Here is a 21,893-nt window from a genome sequence, read left to right on the forward strand (position 1 = left end):
CACTTAACAAGGAGTTTATTCTTGATAAACTGTCACTGATTATGACAGTGGCTTTAGACCCATATGCATAGTCCTGGAGTACCACCTGTCATGTTCAGGACATTGATATTTCTGAAGTAGGCTATGGAAAGTTTATAAAAAGACTTGGACAAAAGTGATAAGTATCACCATGTGAACCCACATTATATTTGCAAAACATTGTTGTCAGAGTTTGACACATTCTTTATGCAGGATCCTTGGTTTTTTCAAATTCATCCACACATTCCTAATCATAAAACAGTTTTTGCTTTTGCTGTTTGAAAAATCTGTCTGCTCAATATGGACAATCAGCTGGTATGTGCTGATTTTTTACCTCTCTATTTGTTATGCTGTAGTCATGTTATATAATTGGTTTGTTCATACATGTTCCCTGTCTTTTCTTACTTTCTGATTCAATGTCTTTCTACTTTACAGTGTTTTGCTAGAATGAAGCTATGACAGCAGTAAGTATTTTGCATCATTTAAAATGTCCCTGTTTTATACATACTGTCATATTCAATGCATCACTACCATACAATGATTTGTAAATATTCTGCCCATGGTAAATATGCATTTTTTTAACTCTGCCCTTTGTATGGTTTGTAGTTTGTTATGATTTTGTTGGGCAGGCTTGGTCATGGCAGAAAAGGTTCTACATACTAGCCCAGCTACTTGGCGAATAAACAAACTAGCATATAAATATATTTGGCAGCTATGTATTACTGTACATAAATAAAATGAATATGTTAAAGTTTTGGTGTGAAACAGAGGAAAACTGAATAATGACTCATGGTTACATAGGGCAAGAATAATTGTATAATTCTGGAAATTTTCAAACAACCATTTTAAGAGCTCTTTGGGGTTCTGCTGTCATTTTCCAGATTTCGGCATAGCTTGATGTCTGTCCCCCAAAAGAGATATTGTTATTGTTTGTAATTAGTATGGTACTAAATTATGTTAGTTAGGTACTGTATCTGTGAATTGTACTGTAGTACATTATCTGTTTGGCATCATATGCGTGTACATCTTCTGCAGTGTGTCCTATCATTTGTGATGGCATCTGCAGTGACGTGAACTTTAGTAGCATCTTCCCAGATCTGTGGATGTAGATGTGTGTATCCTGGCCTTTCTCTGATGTACCCTATATCATGCATGTAACCCACACTCACAGTTTGCTACTGCCTTCTTGCCCATATATTTCTCCAGTGGTATGTGCAAATGACATAATGCATCTTGTGGATGTGTACACCACATGATGAGCACTGTCAGGTCATACTCCAATACAGCAAGTCCATGCATCTGCAGCACTCAAACATGCAAGTTTTAATAATCTCCCTCTGGTACAGAACATACTTCTCAACCTCTTAAAGCAGGAAATCTGGACAAAGCCCATAAATAATGGAGTGACAAAGGCCCAAAAATAATTATTCTTACATACTCAGAAAGTTGATAGAATAACAGGTTCTGCTTTAGCATGAATTTTCTGAATAGTACGAAGTCTGAAACTCAAATGTCTGTCATTATTTTCTGTCTTTAGTCTTTAATGAATTGCCAGTAATTTGTCAGAAAATGACAATTTTATGAAAAATGGACAAAAAAATATGAGGCAAAAATCTGGACTTTCTGTGAAAATCTGTACAGTTGAGAGGCATGCCTGCATATCATAGTTAACCAAGTGTTGGTGCTTTGACTGTTTATAGTCATTGGAGTGCAAAGTGGTGGAAGACACAATCACAATGAGAATGCTGCACCTGTCGTATCATAGTACATTGCTGTAGCTATGTATACATAACTATGGCACTGACAGGCCTAACAACAGCTAGTTTCTGTGAATGATTGATTTACTTTAGTAATTAAGGCTACTAGGAATACAATAGACAATGTAAGTACTTGACTTTTTTATTGTAGAAAGGATCCAGTGCTCAGCACTCTTATACCTGAAATTAAAATTCTTATTGGAGCTTCAAATCAACCGGTAATGCTTCAGACAGGAGAGTTTCTACATGGAAATTCTTACCCAAGGAATTCAGAACAGTGTACTATTGGCAACAGTATAGCTAAAAGGGATTAATTAGTAACCTTTAGCCTACAGATAGCATGATAGCTCATAACTTTTCACAGTATGAGTTCCAGTATCCATAAATAGAAACAAAACATGTAATTAAAAGCTCTCTCTTGAGTTGGTTTAAATCAATAAAATTCTAGTCCTAGTAGTGGGTTACATTAAGATTTATAGGTGGCAAACCAATATGTATAATAAGAGTTTTCTTTTTAATTGTTGCAGTGTACTTTTAGCAAACATGTGTCTTGGGTGTGACAGTATTTAATGGGCAGTATGCGTGCATAGTGAGTAACATAGGTTGAAAGTCCATTGAGAATACCTTCAGGAATGAACTCTAGTTAATTCAGTGTAATACTCATTGTTGATGTTTGCCTTTCAGCTTTTCCCGGTTAGGGGTTGCCACAGCGGAACTCCGGTCCGTTAATGATTGGCAGTTGTTTTTTTTTATGGTGTCGAGTTGCCAGCCCGACGCCCAACCTTCAACGAAGGCATGCCCATTCAACGCATGCCTTTCAAATGCCCGCTCGACCGCGGGGAGGACATGCAGACTCCACACAGAAGGCACTCCCAACCCAAGCCGAGAATCGAACGGGAGAACCTCTTGCTGTGAGGCAACAATGCCACCACTGTGCCACCGCAGAATAATTCAGTGTAATACTTGTAATACTGAGAAATCCTGGAAACTGTTGGGAGTTCATCGTTAATACTTGGCAGATTTATTCATCACTACTGCAATGCTTTTCAACAGCAGGCAAACCATTACATTATTTTGAAGGCTATGAATTTTCAGAAGATGAAACCTGCAGAATGTGTGTGTCCCATTAAGTTTTCTCTGTTAACAATATTAATGCTTGAAACAAAAGTAGTTCAAGTGTCCCCTAACTGAAAACTGAGCACACTAGCCCACTTACTTAGTGAACAATCAAACCAGAATGTAAATATATTTGGCATCTCTGTTCTTAATGTATGTAAATAAACTGAATATGTTAAAAGATTTGGAGTGAAACAGTGATAGTCTTACAAAGTAATATATAACATCCCATATGATTAGCAAATGAGATGCAATTTGCAGGTGCATCCTATTCAGTCACTCTACCCAATACTGCTGAAAACCTTTCACACACACCACTATGAAGTATTACATTTCCAGTCTTCAGAACATCAACAGCCCTTTTTTAAAATTCAGCATTTGTTCATTTATTATTTACATTCATCTTCTGAAACCTTGTCTGACAATGCACCTGACTTAAGCCATATCTAAATTGACATTTTCAAAGATATATCATATTAATATCGCTGTAATTAGTTTCTTTCTTATCTATTTAATTAATAGATCTTTCCTCACTATAGGCTTCCCTGTGGTCTGGTCTGGTTCCCAGTGGTGTGCAAGTGCCGATTCAGAGCAACTGAATGCTTTTTATATATTTATTGCTAGATTCTGTACTATTTGAAGGTAGAAAGCCTTGGTTTGCTTACTGCTACGAACGCAAGCTACTTCTCCCCACACTCCACCAGCTATACATCCTCAGCATAACCTGAATGCTTCAGCTCCACACTTATATTACTTTGTGTGAAGTAGAATGCATTAGTTTGTTTACTGCTATGAATGGAAGCTACTTCTTCACACCCTCCACCAGCTATACATCCTTAGCATAACCCGAATGCATCATTTCCACACTTATATTACTTTGTGTGAAGTACATGTAATACTTTATCTTACCCTGCAGTATTATTTTATTTCTTTGTAAGGCCACCTGCACACTTCCGTACCAGACCTCCACCTCCCTTCCTTGTCCTTACCATTTTTTCTGACATTCTCCCACTCTTTTCTTTCTTATCTCTAATGTATTTACCTTCTGATTCCTAAACTACTAGTCTTCTCCCTCACCTCCACAGATCTGTTCTCATTTTCTTAACTGCCTTGCTCCCACTACTTTGTGCTCCCCCCACTTAAGCCTGCTTTCGCACATACCTTCACTTTCTCCTACCTAGTATCATAGCGACGGCTTTCTCAGCCATTTCCTTCTACTGCTCACTTTGTTTTTCTGCAATCTTGCTGCCTAGTGCATCCTTGCTCTACGCACTCCATTTGCCCTCACTATGCTCAGGCTAACTCCACTCACCTACCCTATCTCCATTCCCACGCACCCCCACATCAATTTCCTTTATAGTTAACCTCCATAACCCCACCCCTCCCAACTCCTACTTCCTGCATATCTTTCCAGTCAGAACCAACCTCTCCCACCTTAACCCCTCCCACTCCTCTACTCACCTAATGCACCTTGCACCTCTATAGTCACCCCCCCATAACCATAACCTATCAGTACCCTCGCCTCCCATCCAGCCCCCCCATTTCTCAAAACACTTTCTGAATCTCTTCCCAACCTTTCTCATCCCCCCACTCACTTTACTCACACAGCAAATCTGTCATTCATACTCGATTTTCCTCTTTGTTTCTCTCTCTCACACAGTCCTACACCCAATAATATGGTCTGCACAATTCCCTCATACTCACTTGACACTCTCATCATATCTTGTCTTCTTCTACTCTTCTGTTACTTAACCTCTTATCACACTCATCTAATCCAGCACCCCTCCTCTCCAACATCCACTCACTACACTACATATTCCAGCAACCACTGCTGCTTTTCTGTATCACCTTCAGTTTTCTCCTGTATTGAATTTACTCTCCCCAAAATCAAACTACGTCCCGAAATTCACTGACTTCACAGAACAAAATAAAAATACCTCACCCCCTATTCACATATATCATGTCTCCTCCACCCTCTTAGCACCCTCCAACTCTCTGGTGATATTCACCCCAACCTCGGCCCACAGACTATGCTAACTGCCCCTTCCACTACCCCACTCACCCCCATGAACACTCCAAACCTAACTCCCAAACATCTCTCTTTCTACTCTATCAACATCCACAGTATCCTTAGTAAGATAACTAAATTCTACTCTTGGATAGCTCAATACTCCCCTAATATAGACTCTTTGAAACCTGGCTTAAACCACACAATACTACTGACAATGAATTCCTCCCCCAAGTTACAGCATACTATGCCTTGATAGAACCCATAAGAAAGGAGGTGGAGTTGCTATCCTGTACTCTGACCTCCTTACCTTAACCCCCCCCCCCCACCAAATCATCTTCCCACCTTTCACCCAACTGAGCTCCTCATAGCCAACTTTAAACCCAACAATCATAAAACTATCGCAATAGCTGCCATCTACATACCACCAGGTGACAACATACCCCTGCTAGAGCAGGTTCTAAATTGGATCTCTGACCACATCCTTAATGAGGCCATTATACTAGGAGACGTTAATATCAACTGGCTTACCTTCACTGCTAACTCCCCTACCAACTGCATTAACCTTTATGGTTACACCCAACTCATCTCCTCCCCCACATTCCATAATTAAATCCACCAATTCCAGTTCTCTATCATTGACTGGAATCTTGTTTCCAATCCCAACCTCTGTATTCAGCCTGAAACACTACCCGACTCCATCAGTGACCTTGCCTAATACAAATCCTCCGACTATCCCTTCACCTTCCCCAACCATAAAATTCAAAGAATGTCAGAAACTGACTACCATCAACTCTTGAGACTTTCAATAATTCTCTCTCAGCAATAGACTGGTCCACTGTCTTCACATTACATCTCGATGATGCTGTAACATACTTTAGCTCCATCTTCCTTAATGCACTCAACTCCCTTGATCCTCCACATACTATTAGAGTCAAATCCCACATCTCTCCCTGGCTCACCAACAAAACTCGGTCTCTAATTCAAAAAAGGGACTCTGCCTGGAAACTATAGTCCAAGACAAAATCTCCCTCACACTACCAAAAATATAGGGAACTCTGAAATCTCACTAAAAACACATTAATAATGAGAAAAATAATTTTGCCATCAACCCTAGACTACACATTTCAGAAACCCCAAGAATTTCTGAGACACTATCAACCAAATACTCCACCAAGGAAATCCTTCAACACCCAACCCCTGTCCCAACAACACACCCCTTGAAACTGTATCCACCTTCAATTCTTACTTCATTGACACCATAAGCAAACTTATGCAGACCTCTCACCCACCACACCTCTCACCACCCACAACTACCCATTGAGAATATTCTCCCTTCTCTCTAAAGCTCATTCCCACAAGCTACATTAAAAAACTCCTCCTTAAATTCAAACCATGCTCCCCAAAGCTACTCAGAGTAATCATAGATGACCGACTGAAATTTGACCTACACATTCATCACTGTATTAAGAAAACCCATCAAAAAGCTTGGTCTCCTTTACAGAAACAAGATACCTCATCTCTGACTCTAGACTAACCCTTGCCAATGCATACCGCCTTCCCAGCCCCTTCTACAGTTCACAAATCTTTCTAACCTTCAGTCTTCTCTACTCCCCAAACTCAATGCTACCTATAACAAAGTTGCTAGATTTGCTGCTAATTTGCCATCCAGATCTTACTACTGTCAGGCCCTTAAGTCACTCAACTGGCTTGAGTTCCCAAACCACCTCAAATTTACCCAACTACTCATCATCCACTCCATCATCAATAAACTCTCATCCTGTCCAAGTATTTCCTCGCTAGTCTCACTTTATAATCCTTCCAGTCCCCTTAGGAGCTCTGATCTATGCCTATTGCAAGTCTACAAACCAAAAAAATCTGCAGGACAGAATATATACTGTTACTCACCTGCCATCCTATGGAACAAGCTTCCCTTGACCCTAAGAAGCATACCTCAGGCATACAAATTTAAGAAATCCCTCAAGCATTACCTGAACCACACCTGGACATGTCTCTGTAACTCACCTCCCCAAATCCAGTCCTAATCCTGTCTATTACCCCTCTCCCGTATTTCCACTTCTTCTTCCTAATACCCATTTCCTTTCTTCTACTCCACAACATCTTCTCCAACCTAACCACTTTTTACTGTAACAATCTACCTTTTCCTTCCTCTTATTCCATGACATCTTTCTCCAGTCTACAACTTTCCATAATAACAACCTTCTGACTTTCTACTGTCTTCATCACTTATCAGTTCTGGATTTCTGCTGTACTACCTATGAACCTAACATCATTTATCAATTCTACCTCTGCTCTACTGTCTCAGTACCCACTCCTACTAACACCCCCCCCCCAACAGAATACTAATACTAACTGGCTGATCTGCCCGTCTACTATCCCTCAAGTACGTGTCACTTTTATAACATGTTTTAACTATAATTGTATACAAGTCTCTTTTGACTTCATTTCTGTAAATGCATTTGTAGACAATCTCATTGTATTATACATTTACTGTAACATGTAATTCTTATATAATTTTACTTTGGAGCTTTTTTCCCCGGGCCTTTGCTGAAAAAGGGCTTTGACCCATTCGGACTATCGTGGTCAACAAATGTCAAATAAAATAAATAATAAAGTGTGATTTCAGCATTATATGGTTATTTATTCAAAGTTAGCCATTCCTCCTTCATTGGCACAGTTACAGTTTTCCATAACCTAGTAACAGATTTCCTTGTAGATGCTAAAAAAAAAAACCTAAGCAAGGGGTACTGACTGGTAATAACACATACTGGGATGGGGGACAGTAAAACGTAGGGTCTATATTAGAACACCGAACATTCAAAATATTGAGTGTTCTAATATCGAAACCTAGCAATCGAAAAAAAAAACATTGAACATCTGCAACAGCGAATTTTTTCCTAGGGAAAAAATTCACTGTTCCAAAACACATACACACAACACAAACACACCAAACAACAATCCACACACATACACCTAAACTCTAACCCTACACTAAACTATACAAATGCCACTAACTATCCACTTACCTTAACCCAAACCCTAACCCTAAGGTCCGTCACTATCGCACAGTCACCTAACCTGTGCCCTAACCCTAACTCACCTAACGCGCCCTAACCCACACGTCCACACAGTCGCACACTTACCTGACCCGTGCCCTAACCCTAACTCACCTAACGCACCCTAACCCACACGTCCACACAGTCGCACACTTACCTGACCCGTGCCCTAACCCTAACTCACCTAACCCACCCTAACCCACACATCCACACAATCACACACTTACCTGAACCCGACCCGTAACTTTCCACCAGAGCGCTGAAAATACCGAAGCAACAGAAACGGACAACTGAATTCTTTCACTAGGAAAGAATTCAGTTTCCTGTTACTTCGATATTTTCAGCGTTCACCGAAAACTAGTCGATATTAGAACATCCAACATTTCAAATGTTCTGTGTTCTAATATAGACCCTAAAAAGTACCATCTGCTTAGATATAACTTTGTTAACTAGCTCCACGATCTGATAGGTTCATAAGTTCACAGATAAGTACTAGGCTAGCTGCCTTTGCAGACCATTTTAAGCCTAACCAGTTTCCCTTTTTGTGCTCAAAATTACTTATCCTATTTGATTAGAGATTGGTTGTACCCATTCCGTTGTCGATAATTATATATTACCCATAATGAAAATAGTTGGGATGCCATAGGTAATCTGAGAGGACCCACGAATGGGATAAAGCATTTAGGAGCTGCATCTGTCCATTAGTAGTACAGGGGTAGTCCTGGGGTAAATTTTCTATTTCCAATACATAGATCTAAGTTGCACTTGAAAATGGACAGGAATGAACTTTGTTTTATGTGGATGTGGAGTCTGTTCCATAGCAGCAGTATCCTCTATGAAGTATACTTGTCCCTTCAAGCTGTTCTGTTGGCATTGCAGCAAAGGTTTAGATACCTTGACTGAATATTTTTGATGCCATTTGACCTCTTCTGATTGATTCTTACAGTTATCATGCAATGTTAAAAGTTCAACCAGTGCATGTTTTTCATTTAGGATTCTCCTATCCTTTTCCTTTTGTCTATATACTGATAACAATCCCTGATAGGGAAAGAAATCACTAGCCTGTAGTCCAAATGTTTTCTTGACCTCTTTCCATTCTGTTACCTTTCCTTCTGTAATTATTTGTTCCCAATACCTTGGTTCCTTTCCCAGCTTCCTTCAGTAATTTCCAGCCCCTGTTTTCTATTCTCTTTACCTGTAATTGCAGTTATCCCTATCATCAGAATCTTCTTTCTCCATTCCTGTGTTGGCTTAGTTCTTAGTATATTTTATGCAGCTTTATGAATATAAAATAATGTATACATACTTGTTATTCTCTCGAGTACATGGCCATATTTTGCTTGTCCTCTTCCTCTTTCTTCATTCCTGTCATTCATATCTGTGGCCACTTTAATCAGCAAACTTTCCCTGCCTAGTGTATTTATGTTTTATTGTATTTGCCTTTGCACTTCACCCCAACATCTTTTATTTTAGTCTGCCAATACTTGTAGTGTACATTCTACTGAGTACACTTTCTATAATGTGTTAATACTGCAGTTATTGCAGTATTTTCACCCCCTGGTAGTTATTGTGGCTGTCCGCACAATCTCACTAAATCTCACTAAGCAGGTTTGCTCGTAGGCAAACTTGTATACATCTTCTTTCTCCATTTGCGCTGCTCTGTACAGTTTCCTGGCTGGCAACACTGTTGCTGAACATGAAATGGTGCTTGTATTCATGTAAATATGATGAGCGGCATGCATGTGCAATTAGCACTGCTGCTCATCACACAAACATGTAAACTCCTTGCAGTCTTTGCGAGAAGCCTACATGGAGTTTATTGAATCCCCAGGATGGTATCAGAGGCAGTCTTATTATTAGTTATATTAATTCTATAATTATTTTTCTCATTATTGGTGCACATCATTTGTTTATGATTCTTTGATAATAAAAGGTATTTTAAAAACAAACAAAAAAAAGGATTGTTTGCTGCAACTACTGTAAAAGTATTACCGTGGCAGACAAACTCCCAAAACTGTGTTGGTTACCATCTTGTCAGTGTTAAAAGAAAGATAGTGATTTTGATTCCAAAAGACTTGCTGTCAGTGTATGTGGCCCCTCACACTGAGAGCAGGCTGCGAGCAGGTCTTTTGGAATCTGGCCTATGGTGCAAGCCTTTTCATATATAATAAGTCACTTAAACTGACAGCAAGTCTTCCAGAATCAGGGCATACTTGCACTGAGATCAACTTGTCTGGAATTTGGACCAGTGACTAAATTGCTTGTTTATGGAAAAATGAAGGATGGGAAGTTGCAAAAGGATAATGACATAAAGTGGGGTTTACCAATGTTACTATATGGCAAAAACCACAGACACAGCAGAGACTATGAGCGACTGTGTGTCTGGTTGTGGAAGGTGGAAGTTCTTGTCACACGCCGTGGTTCAATGTACATGATGCCATTCCCAGTGAAGGACATCAGAGTGGATTGGGGTGAGTGACCAGCATAGTGCGGGAGCACTGTAGGGGGTTGGGGCTGCGCCATAGCTGCCGCAGGGATGGGGCAGTTGTCATCACCGTCTAACTCCTTATACTTTGTCCTATCTGAATATGCTGTGGCTGTTTTAATAAGTTTGTGTTTCTGCATGTAAGCATGCAGGGTTACAGAATTCTCTTGAAGGGTTTTGGCATAATCACTTAATATGGAGGAGCAGAGGACTGCTTTTCGTATATTGCTCAGGAAAGAGCTAGTCATGCAGAGTAGTAAAAGTGAAGGACAAAGTGCCGATTTTGGAGGCAGTTGTAAGTTCAACATCACATGTGAGATTGTTGTATTAAGGATTTGTAACAAGTCATGTTTCATAAAATAAAGTAGGGGCTACACCTCAGATGTAGAAGGGATTTGAAGCAATAACATTTGTTCAGAGAAGCAGGTGAAAATTCATATGGGGATGTTAAGGCAGAACTCACCTCCCATCTGTTTAATTGATCTGAATGGGCAGTTTTACTCACTTTACCTTGTTTACATTGTATATCACATAATAATCTACCTTTTACTGACATTTTTGCAAGGGATGAAGACGAATCACACTTTGATTGTATCATATTGCAGTTAGGGATGGCATTGGATTATGTATTTATTTTCTAATTTACAGGGTCTGTAATTCTAGGAGGGAAATATGTTTGTGTTTAGTGGCAAGTACAAAACTAATTCGGGAGAAGGCCGCAAAATAGGGACACTTTTAAATATTGTTATTAACTTAGAACGTTTGTAGAAAAGGAAGATGTGAATTAACATGTTTTCTAAGTAGAAAGAAACTCTGTAACTAGGATTATCATCAGTATTTACAATTTTAGGAAGGACATAGTAAAATTTGGAACCAAAGTTAGAAACCTCCCTAAATTTAGATATGTTCTAGAGGTATGGAGTTTAGGCTTCATAATGGCATATTATTATTACAGGGTATTTTCTACCAAAGCAGTTGGATTTTGCATACGCCATAATCTAGTCAGTGGTGGACATGTTTATCTATTTACAAGCTAACAACAAAAAAGCCAGTGTTTGAAAAGATGTACTGAAATTTTTGTTTAGTTGAAGGCAGTAGATATTCTATTTTTGTCAGGGTAGTACTTTAATATTTCTGTATAGATGTTTACATATTGTGCTGTGTTGTAGTGTTGCACTATTATTTGGTTACATTGTGCCATTTCCTACTTCTCCTAGCTTAGCCTGTAAAAGATGATGGTTGGCGTAATGGTTAAGGCTTTACCTTACAGACACAAGGTGCAGGTTTGATTCTCATGTGGGGTAGTCTTTGCTTAAAATGGCTTACAAAGGCAGTTACCTAGTAATAATCTATGAAATATGGTGGCAGTCATTACATGTTAAAATACATTTTGTACCTTCCCAGTAGTGTGGATAGGGACATGAGCTTGAAGTGTGAGTGGTGGGGATACAATTAAGACTCACTATGCTTTAAATTGTATAGGTGACACCACTGGTGATTAATGCATAGCTTTGACAGATATTATGATATATATGTGACATAGTTACAAATCTGTGAAAATAATAAATCTGTGACAGTATGACATTTGACTCTCCATAGTACTAAACATCAAAGGCTACATTAACATTTTCAGTTTATCATAGCTCATGTGTGACTTACATGTATAAAATATTATAGTAATAACCAATGATGTGGGTGTGGTATATTGAAGATTTACCCATGGTTGATGTGGTTTTAATCACGAGAGCAAAGCCTGAGTAATTAACCAAAGGCAACCATGGGTTAAATCCTCAAACCACACCAGGGAGTCATTTATTGCTATTATACAATGACATTATTTAAGAAAAAAATTACTTTTCTTAAATAACGTCTTTGTATAACAGTGCCGTGGTAGTCTTCTGCTTTTACCTTGATATCCTGGAGTGTTGCTGATGTACTGCGCATGCATATGAGACTTGCATTCCCACACTTTCACATTATACGACTGCTGTTTGAAGGAAGCAATGGAGAAATGAATATCTCTGTGTCTTTTTTTTAACTAAAAAAAAAAAAAAGAAAAGAAAGAAACCAGGAAGCTTTTAATGTACAGGAGAGACAGGACAGAGAAAATAAAATTTTAATCAGGTACGTATATTTAATTTTGTACAACATACCTGATTATCCTTTTATTTTTCTCTGTGCCATCTCTCTCGTACATTTGGGTCTCCAGTTTTGTGAGCTTATTTAAAAAAAAATTAAAACTAAATTTTTTATTGCAAATGTTAATGGAAAAAAGTCCGGGCAACCAGTCCTTTTTCCATTAGTATATGCTCAGATTTACATCAGGCACACTGGTTGGGCTGACCAATAAGCATGCCACTTTTTGAATACTAATGGTCAGTCATTGTATAATAGTCATTATAAAATAATTTGAAAAAATCAGGAGATCTTCATATTACATTTCTTTTTATTGTATAGTATTATGACTAATCATTGCAATGTATTTCTGAGATTTTATTTACCACAAGCTTTCACAGGGTTAAAGTATATGTTTTAGAAAACCAGAGTTACTGTTATATATTGTGTAACCGTTTGGCAATGTGACAGTTAATACATAACATATGTTTGTCATTTCTGCGTCACAGTCAAGGTTAACATTTTTTTTTTTCAGCCTGGAATCTTTACTTTGTTATTAGGCTTCTTGAGAAACATCCAGATTCCTCATTGTGGAGGAGGCTACTTACGGGATTGAAGAATGTTTCCTATTTATTGTGTGCATCACATTTGTTCTGAAATGTCCTACTGGCTCCTTTTTTTCATGTTTTCGTGTGGATTATGTAAAGGTAAGTGGACTTGTCTTGTAAAGTTAATCTTCATCACTGTGTCTAAATTAGCTGTGTAAATAATCTTGCTTCACTAGCTACTCAATAACCAGGAAAGAGTCAGTTGAAATGTGATTTTGTGAGAATTAGAGTTAGTTATGAACTGTGTGACAGTCAATGATCTTTAATGAAACCACAAATTTCAAGTAGCTTTCTGTAGCATTGTCTTTTTATTTTGCCAGTCAGCTTTAGTTTCTTTCAAGATTTTTCCCACATCACTACCAAAAGCTGTCTGGCATGAATTGAATATACAAAATAGTACAAAGTTGATCCCTGCCAGTTTCCCGGCTTTCTAGCAAAAGGTACAGTCAATTAGCAGCACAAACTTCCCAACCACCCACTTACAGGCAGAAAATTTGAATGCTGAAGCACTAGTACTAGTTCCCACTAACACTGATGCATGGCTAAATTCCAGACCTCTAAGTACAGAGTGTTTCACCCTGCTGTAATTCTTAGTTGGGCATTAATGACTTTGTTTTAGTTGTTTGAAACAGTTAGTTAGCGAAAGTAGGATTTAATGTTATGATTAATTGAGAGTAACAGTTTAGTTTATGAATGTCATGTGCTCCTTGACAGTTATTTCCAAAACATCTAAATGACTCAGTATGCCAAAGATTTATAGCAGTTATACTGGTCTGAAGTAGCCCAGACTGCCAACGAAACTGTTGTTCAGTTAATGTAAAAAGTGCAAAGAATTAAAGGTCTGCTTCATACAGTCAGGTATACATGGTTTGATTTTTTTTTCCCACTTCCATTTGCCTTCTGTGGGAACTGAGCATGTCATGTGAACAGACTGTGCTCTTGGGTCACCAGCTGCCACTTTTCTGAACAGTAGGAATGCATAAAAAAAAAAAAAGTCCCTCAGAGAAAAACCTGCCTAAAAATGAATACAAAAACTGTCAAGGAGCAGGAGCTTCAGTGAATTTTAAGTATCGTATACACACAGTTTGCTGCCTCATGAACTGTAAATGTCAGCACTTCTGAGTCACTTTGAATCATGTAAATGCTGGGGCTGAATAGCTGTATTTATGAAGTTGTACAAGTATGTTTGCATTTGTTTAACAAGATACTTGGAATGACCACAGCTAATTATTGCAAACCATTTACATGAATTGCAGTCATAAAAGTTAGTTCCCTGAAGTGAGAAATCACACGTGTTCTTGGCCTATTAATTCACCTGTTGTGTTTTATTAGGCAGAGTAATTTACATCCTAATTATGTGTAAGTCACCTACTGACATTACATTAATCCAGGTGGTATTGCAGAAGCCTGTAACATTTAAAGCAGTGTTCTGGCTTTACTTTGTCATATGAGGACCAGTGGTTCTCAAAGTGCCCAATGAATCACTGGATACAGTTTTAATGTTTTGCCATGTGGGAGAGGGGTGTAGGAAATTGCAGTCTGTCACTTCACGTCTCCCTTAAGTGAATTTAGTTTGATTTGAGGAGAAGGGATGAGCAGCATCCGCCCATTCTTCCTCACCTTCACTTTTCACTTATTTGTACAGTGCATTTTAGGTCTCCTTCATGCTTGACATACACATTTTGTTCTCTTTTTCATATCCTTCTTGCATATTAGCTATCCCTCATGGTTAGGATGTGCACATTTCACTTATTCATACCCTTCATTGCATTAGCTATCTCTTATGGAGAGCACAAAAAATATTTGAAGAGAAATACAGGCAAAAGAATCCTGACATGGAAAACTTTACAATACAAAAAAAAATAAGAAGACAAAGAGGAAAAGTAGAAAAGAGGATTAGTAATGGTGAAGTTAAAGAAATAGAAACTGAGGTTATGGATTACCTGGGAAGTGAAGGCTTCAGCCTAGAAAATCTAACTCAGAAAGCACCATAGCAGGACAGAGCAACAGACATCCAAATCAAGGAGAAATTAGTGGAACGGGGAGCAACTGGTCAGTTGCCATATGAAGATATTTTGGAGCCTTCCACAGGAAACCAGTATAAATGTTCACTTGAAGCTGGACAGCAAGGGAAGGAACAGGAAACTGTGGAAACTCTGACGCAGTTAATGTTGAGGAGGGATAGGCCAGTGAGTTCCCATATGACAGAGTAGCAGATGACACAGGATGAAATTGAAGAGAATGTGCCACAGGAAGATGCTGTAGAACTCTATATAGAATGCCCGCAGTTAATGGAGAACAAAAAAATGTGCCCTCAGTTTAGAAGAAAATGAGCTAAGAGAAGAGTTGCTTGATTTAATAGAGGTAGACATATTAAGATCAACAAAAGAAATAAACTGCAGAAGGTCAATAAAACCCCAAAAGTTGGAAGTTTGATAAATGAACGCAGTAATTAGGACTGTGCATAGAGATCCATGCAATGTAACAAAAGTAAACAGGATATATTACTGTGCAGGTAAATTAATAACAGATACAAATTCTACCACAAGAACACATGGTAGTAAGGGAAAGGAAGGGGAGAAATTGAATACCATCATGGAAGTATCGAATAGAAAAAAACTATAAAGCAATTAAGACAAAAAAATGTCACTGTTAGAGAAGTGTATAGAAGAGGGAACAGATCAACAAAAATACTCAGAAAGATAGACATGATAAAAACAATGTGCAGTATTATAACAGATCAGGATGTATCATGCATTATTGCAAATAAACTAAAAATATCTGCACAGGCAGAAAAACTTAGAAGATACACAGATAAATATAAAGGAAAAGTACAAAATAAGTAATTTATTGATGACCCAAAAAGTTTTATAGAGAACTGGAAAAAAGGTAAAATGAATTGAAAGACTACCAAAAAAAGAAGAAATAGATACATTTTGGAGAAGCATTTATTAAGATCCTGTGGAACATAACAAAGATGCTAAATGGATAGAAGAAGTAAAAGAAAGAATAAGAAGTTTAAAGATATAGGACATGAAATGGGATGTAACAGCCAGAGAGATTGAAACAAAGTTAAGAAAAGCTATAAATACCAACAAAGCAGTGCTGGATAAAGAGCCTCCACAGATCCAAAAAATGTAAAAGTCCAAAACAGAAGAGGCTCACCACGACCACTTAAAACACAGGAACTCTTTAATACTGCAGCAAAGTAAGCGCTTTCACGTTACAAGAACGCTTCTTCAAACTTTAATAACTGCCATATAAAACTAGGTGTTTTAAATACCATTTCAAAAACATGTCTGTCAATCAAATCAACAATCTAATTACAACAATTAAAAAACACAGACCAGTACTAAACAAACGCTAAAACTCTTATAAAATATATGTGAAAATACATATAAGTATCTAAAAATATATATAAAAATATATATAAAACATTCACCTATGTTCAATTATAATAGTATAGTTACTTAAAAAAGTTTCTACCTAGTGTATATAAGGGCGAGCTGCCAAAAATGGTTTGAGTGTAACCCTCTCATTTAAACCGTGCCCTCTAGAACTCTGTAATCTTAAAATCCATTTGTTCTCCCTCTCTTCAGTATAGTTCTTAATATCACCCAACCTATTAGATTTCCTTACCAATTCTAATATTGTAAACTTGAATTTATGAGATGTACCTTTCTGTAATATATGACTGGCTAAAGCATTAGACTAATTTTCTTTGTTTATCGCATAAATGTGTTCTCTAACACATTCCCTCAAACTTCTATTGGTCTTGCCCATATAGAAGCATTATCATTTTTGACATACAGTAATATATATCACATCCCTCGATTTACAATCAGCATAGAATTCATATGATATACCTTAGTAGTATCAGGATGAACAAAGCTATTATTGCCAGACATAAAAACGCATTGGTTACAACTTCTACACGGGAAGGTTCCTTCCCTACTAGATCTAATAGGTTTTTTGTTGTTCTCACTTTCATAGCACAATAATCTCTTAAGTGACTTAGTATTCCTATATGCAAAACTTGGCTTGTCACCTACTATCTGTGTTTTTCTTTCATCTATTGTTAAAATGCTCCAATTCCTATTTATCACTTCTTTAATTCTTGAATTCTGATTTGAATATGGAATAGTTAATCTCTTAAATGTTTGTGTCCGTCCTCTATTATTATTTACTATCTCTTCATCATTTCCCATACGTCTATGCAAATAAGGTTTCCCTTTACTGTTCCTATTTGAATCATTAACATGAAAGACTTTTTCTACTTCATTTGTACTGTAACCTCTTGATTTCAAATTTTGGGCTAACATTTGTTGTTTGAAACCAAGTGTCACTTCATCTGTAGTGAGGCGAGACACTCTTAGACTCTGACCTGTAATGATATTAGAAAAGATATGTTTAGGATGCATGCTGGTACGATGTAGAATGTTGTTCCTCCAGCATGCTTTCCTAAATATCTCCGAGTGTAAATCACCTCCACTCTTCAAAACCTGCACATCTAAAAACTCAATTTTATATTCTGAGCTTTTACATTCAAAGTTTAGAAAGGCCGTTGTTCCATTGATGTAATGAAGGAAATCATTTAACTCAACTTCAGTACCTGCCCAAACGAGAAAAACGTTGTCTACAAAACGTTTATAGAATTTGATATTCTTATTGTATAACTCATTTCCTATTATATATGTGTTCTCCCAATATGCCAACATTAAGTTGACATAGGAGTTTGCACAAGGGGTGCCCATGGCAACCCTTTTAGTTTGGAGATAATAACTTTCTTTATACAAAAATACATTGTTACTTAATATCAAATCTAGAAGTGCTAAAATCTTAATAATCAGATAACTAGACACGTTACACGTTTTTCTCAATTAGAAACAGTCTTAAAAACTTCATTCCAACCCTATTCAGAATAGATGTGAACAATGAAACTACATCAAGAGTTACTAATAACTCATTATCAATATCAATATTAGCCTCTGGGGTTGCTAAATAATCACCATAGCTCTCTAGAAACTCCTTTGTGTCTCTTAATATAGTGTCAGTACTATTCACAATTGGTTTCAGTTGTTTCTCAACATAAATAGATGCCGGTTCTAGCAACCAACCCCTACCTGAAACTATAGGTCTCATATGAGGGTCTATGAGACCTTTGTGTATTTTGGGTAACCCCCTAAATACAGGTACAGTAGGTTGATCAACCAATAAAAACTTATAAAGATCGGCATCAATTGTACCACATAACAACATATCATAAAGTTCAGAATGTACATTCCTTATCAAATCATTGAAGGCCATAGCATTTAAAACACAATAAGTCTCTGCATCCTGTAGCATGGTGCTCATTCTTCTATCATAAACAGATACATCTAAAATTACAATAGCACCCCCTTTATCCGCTTGTCTAATGACTATCTCAGAGTTATCTTGTAACTTCTTGATACTCTGAAATTCATCATAAGTTAAGTTGTAAAACTGAGGTTTGTTATTACCCTTATAAAGCTCAAATGAATCCCTTTCACAAGCTTTTTCAAAGGCTTCCAAGACAGGATGGCCTTGAGGCACAAAAGTAGATGGTCTTACAAAAACATCATTTCTAGCTGTCCCAGTATTGCCAAACATTAAACTAAGTCCAATCTGTCTCATAAACATTTTCACATCTAAAATAACATCAGTTATATCAACTGTCTTTGAAGGTATAAATGATAAGCCACGGTTTAACAATGACCATTCATGCTCAGTTAACATATAACTTGAAATATTTACAACTAGTTCCTCATTGCAGGTTTCAGTACCTTTTTCTGAAACTCTTGCTTCTCCTCGATCATTTTCTGCTTCCTCGCCACACCTTGTGGAGACCAGCTGGTTATAGATGGCTTCCATATGGGTAGAGGGAAGGAAAAAGAATCCTTGTAATCAGGGAATCTCATTTCAGAAATAGCTTGCTTGCTTCTAGCCCCCAAATCTTTCTTTATACTTTCGATAGCTGATGTTGCCGTCTCAGTCGACATACCCACACCCATGTTGATTTGTGCTTCGTTATCAACAACTGGGAATGAGGTGCCTTCCTGCGTAAGTCTACGATCTGATGTCACATCTGTAGGTGTGTCTTGAGATCCAGTATCTACTGGATGCAATCTTAAAGTGACAGTATCATTGTTAACACTGTTCTGAATAAAACTCGATTTTGATAGATTTACATTACTGTTAGCATTGTTATTATTATTATCTCTCAGCCAAGAAAACACCTGGCCTTTCTGAAAGTCGATTAAATCCCTTTCTAACTTCTTCTTTTTATCTAATAACAACTTATTGTCTAATATAGCAATCCTTGACGATATATCAGCTGAGAGCCGTTCCTTCTCAGCCGCACTCACCAAATTCATCAAGTCATTTTCTATTGACACAACTTCTTGTATACATGAAAGCTCTATTTCTTTATATTGTTCTATTAGTAACTTTATATAGGTGAAACTTGTTTCTAAGTTTAACTTCTGCCACTTAGTAAGCAGTTCTGGGTAAGTAGTGCCGAAGGTGGGCATCTTCAGCACTCTTAACCCTCGAGGTATTAACTTGAAGGATAAACACGCTTCCATATGTTGTCGCTGCCATTGAGTACCCCTCAGTTTCTGTAGGGTATTCTCCAATTTACGGGTTAATTGAATGGTTTCAATATTCCTGTGAATGTCAAGAATACAAAGACCATCCCTTGTTAACTCACTCTTGGTGTATTTTAACAGCGGATTCTCCGACATCTCAATAACTCCGTGGAAGGCACTAGTACCATTTAAATCATTGATTCTTCTCTCAGCCATGTCCCAGAGCTGCAAAGACAACAAGATAGCTATAAAAACCAACAAAGCAGTGCTGGATAAAGAGCCTCCACAGATCCAAAAAATGTAAAAGTCCAAAACAGAAGAGGCTCACCACGACCACTTAAAACACAGGAACTCTTTAATACTGCAGCAAAGTAAGCTGGCAGCTCACCCTTAAATACACTAGGTAGAAACTTTTTTTAGTAACTATACTATTATAATTGAACATAGGTGAATGTTTTATATATATTTTTATATATATTTTTAGATACTTATATGTATTTTCACATATATTTTATAAGAGTTTCAGCATTTGTTTAGTATTGGTCTGTGTTTTTAATTGTTGTAATTAGATTGTTGATTTGATTGGCAGACGTGTTTTTGAAATGTTCCATAACAGAAAAACCAAATGAAAGACAAGAAAAACACAATCCAAAAACCACGAAACTCAGAAGTCACCAGGTGAGGTAAAAGGAAGACTTCTTTATTCCATAACACAGCATACGTTCTGGTACCTCGGCAATTCGCCTTCATGGAACAATTATCATCAAACTGCATCTTCCTTTTAAATGCTTCTCAATTAAACAATTAAATCATTAAACTCTTCACATTATTTAACTAATCATAATACAATTCATGAAATATCATTAAGTGCAAATATCAAATATACAATTATCATTCCAAATATTTAACACATACATTTTTTTCATATAAATATAATTAAATATTTATTACTACTGAAAGCATAAATTTAAACACAACAATAATACAAGTAGCGAAAACTATTAAATATACTAAATATATCATAAATATGACTTATTTTTAAATTACTAAACATTCAAACTTTTTTGGAAAAATAGACATTCAAAATTTCATAACACAAACCCACTTTCCAAATTCATGCCCTTAGGGTATAATGTGTGGTATCCCAAGATCATTTTGTGTTCTAATCTGCATAGTGCACTCTTGAAATTATCTGCACATATATGGGGTCTAGCCAACACACTAAATAAAAAAAATCCACATTCCCATTATGTGCATTAATAAAATGGGAGGCTACTGGACTATCCATATTTCCCCTGCTTATATCCCCTAAATGTTCCAAGATGCGCACTTTGACCTTTCTCGTGGTTTGCCCAATATACCATAAAGGTGTACTACAATTAAATCTCAAAATGTACACTATTCCTGATGACTGACAATCAAATTTTTTAAATGCAAAATATCTTTTGCCATTAATTTTAAGTCCATGCATGTTTTTAACTTTCACACATACCGAACATCGACCACAACGATACATCCCAACATCTCCATCAGTAAACTTGATTAACTTTCTATTTAGCAATTCTTTCAAATTCGAGTATCTCCCATAAGAGAATGTAATATGTTTAGTAAATAAATGTCCCACATTTGGATCATCACAAACCACATGCCAAAATTCTCTCATAGCTTGTTCAACCATTAAAGAGAAGTTAGAAAATCTAGATACAAAGAATATCCTATCCTCTGCTGAACTAATTGGCATGTGACTTCTGAGTTTCATGGGTTTTGGATTGTGTTTTTGAAATGGTATTTAAAACACCTAGTTTTATATGGCAGTTATTAAAGTCTGAAGAAGCGTTCTTATAACATGAAAGCGCTTACTTTGCTACAGTATTAAAGAGTTCCTGTGTTTTAAGTGGTCGTGGTGAGCCTCTTCTGTTTTGGACTTTTAAAGCTAAGAAAAGCCTCTAACTGGAAAACCCCAGGCCCAGATGCAGTCTGGTTAAAAATGTTAACATTTTTGCACAAAGATTTAGCCATGAGTAAGAACTATTTATATGCACACCCCAAACAGACACCAACCTAGCTAGCACAACAAGAAAAACAATACTCCTACTTAAGG

At 37.2% G+C, this 21,893-nt stretch overlaps 1 protein-coding gene across 2 annotated transcripts in view; it reads left to right on the forward strand.

Annotated features, from left to right (window-relative positions):
• The window catches only part of LOC122816783, a 796,947-nt gene that overhangs the window by 134,656 nt on the left and 640,398 nt on the right, over window positions 1–21,893 (forward strand). Inside the window, exons 2-3 of one of the 2 annotated variants that reach the window (XM_044089804.1) lie at window positions 454–482; window positions 13,112–13,283. In XM_044089804.1, coding sequence (XP_043945739.1) covers window positions 13,196–13,283 — 88 coding nt within the window. In that variant the 5' untranslated portion in view covers window positions 454–482; window positions 13,112–13,195. The remainder of the gene's footprint in view (window positions 1–453; window positions 483–13,111; window positions 13,284–21,893) is intronic. The other variant, XM_044089805.1, reaches the window with a different exon arrangement.

The sequence above is a fragment of the Protopterus annectens genome, chromosome 12.part0 (genome assembly GCF_019279795.1).
Source record: "Protopterus annectens isolate FY-2018-M chromosome 12.part0, PAN1.0, whole genome shotgun sequence".
In the NCBI taxonomy this organism is placed as follows: Eukaryota; Metazoa; Chordata; order Ceratodontiformes; family Protopteridae; genus Protopterus; species Protopterus annectens.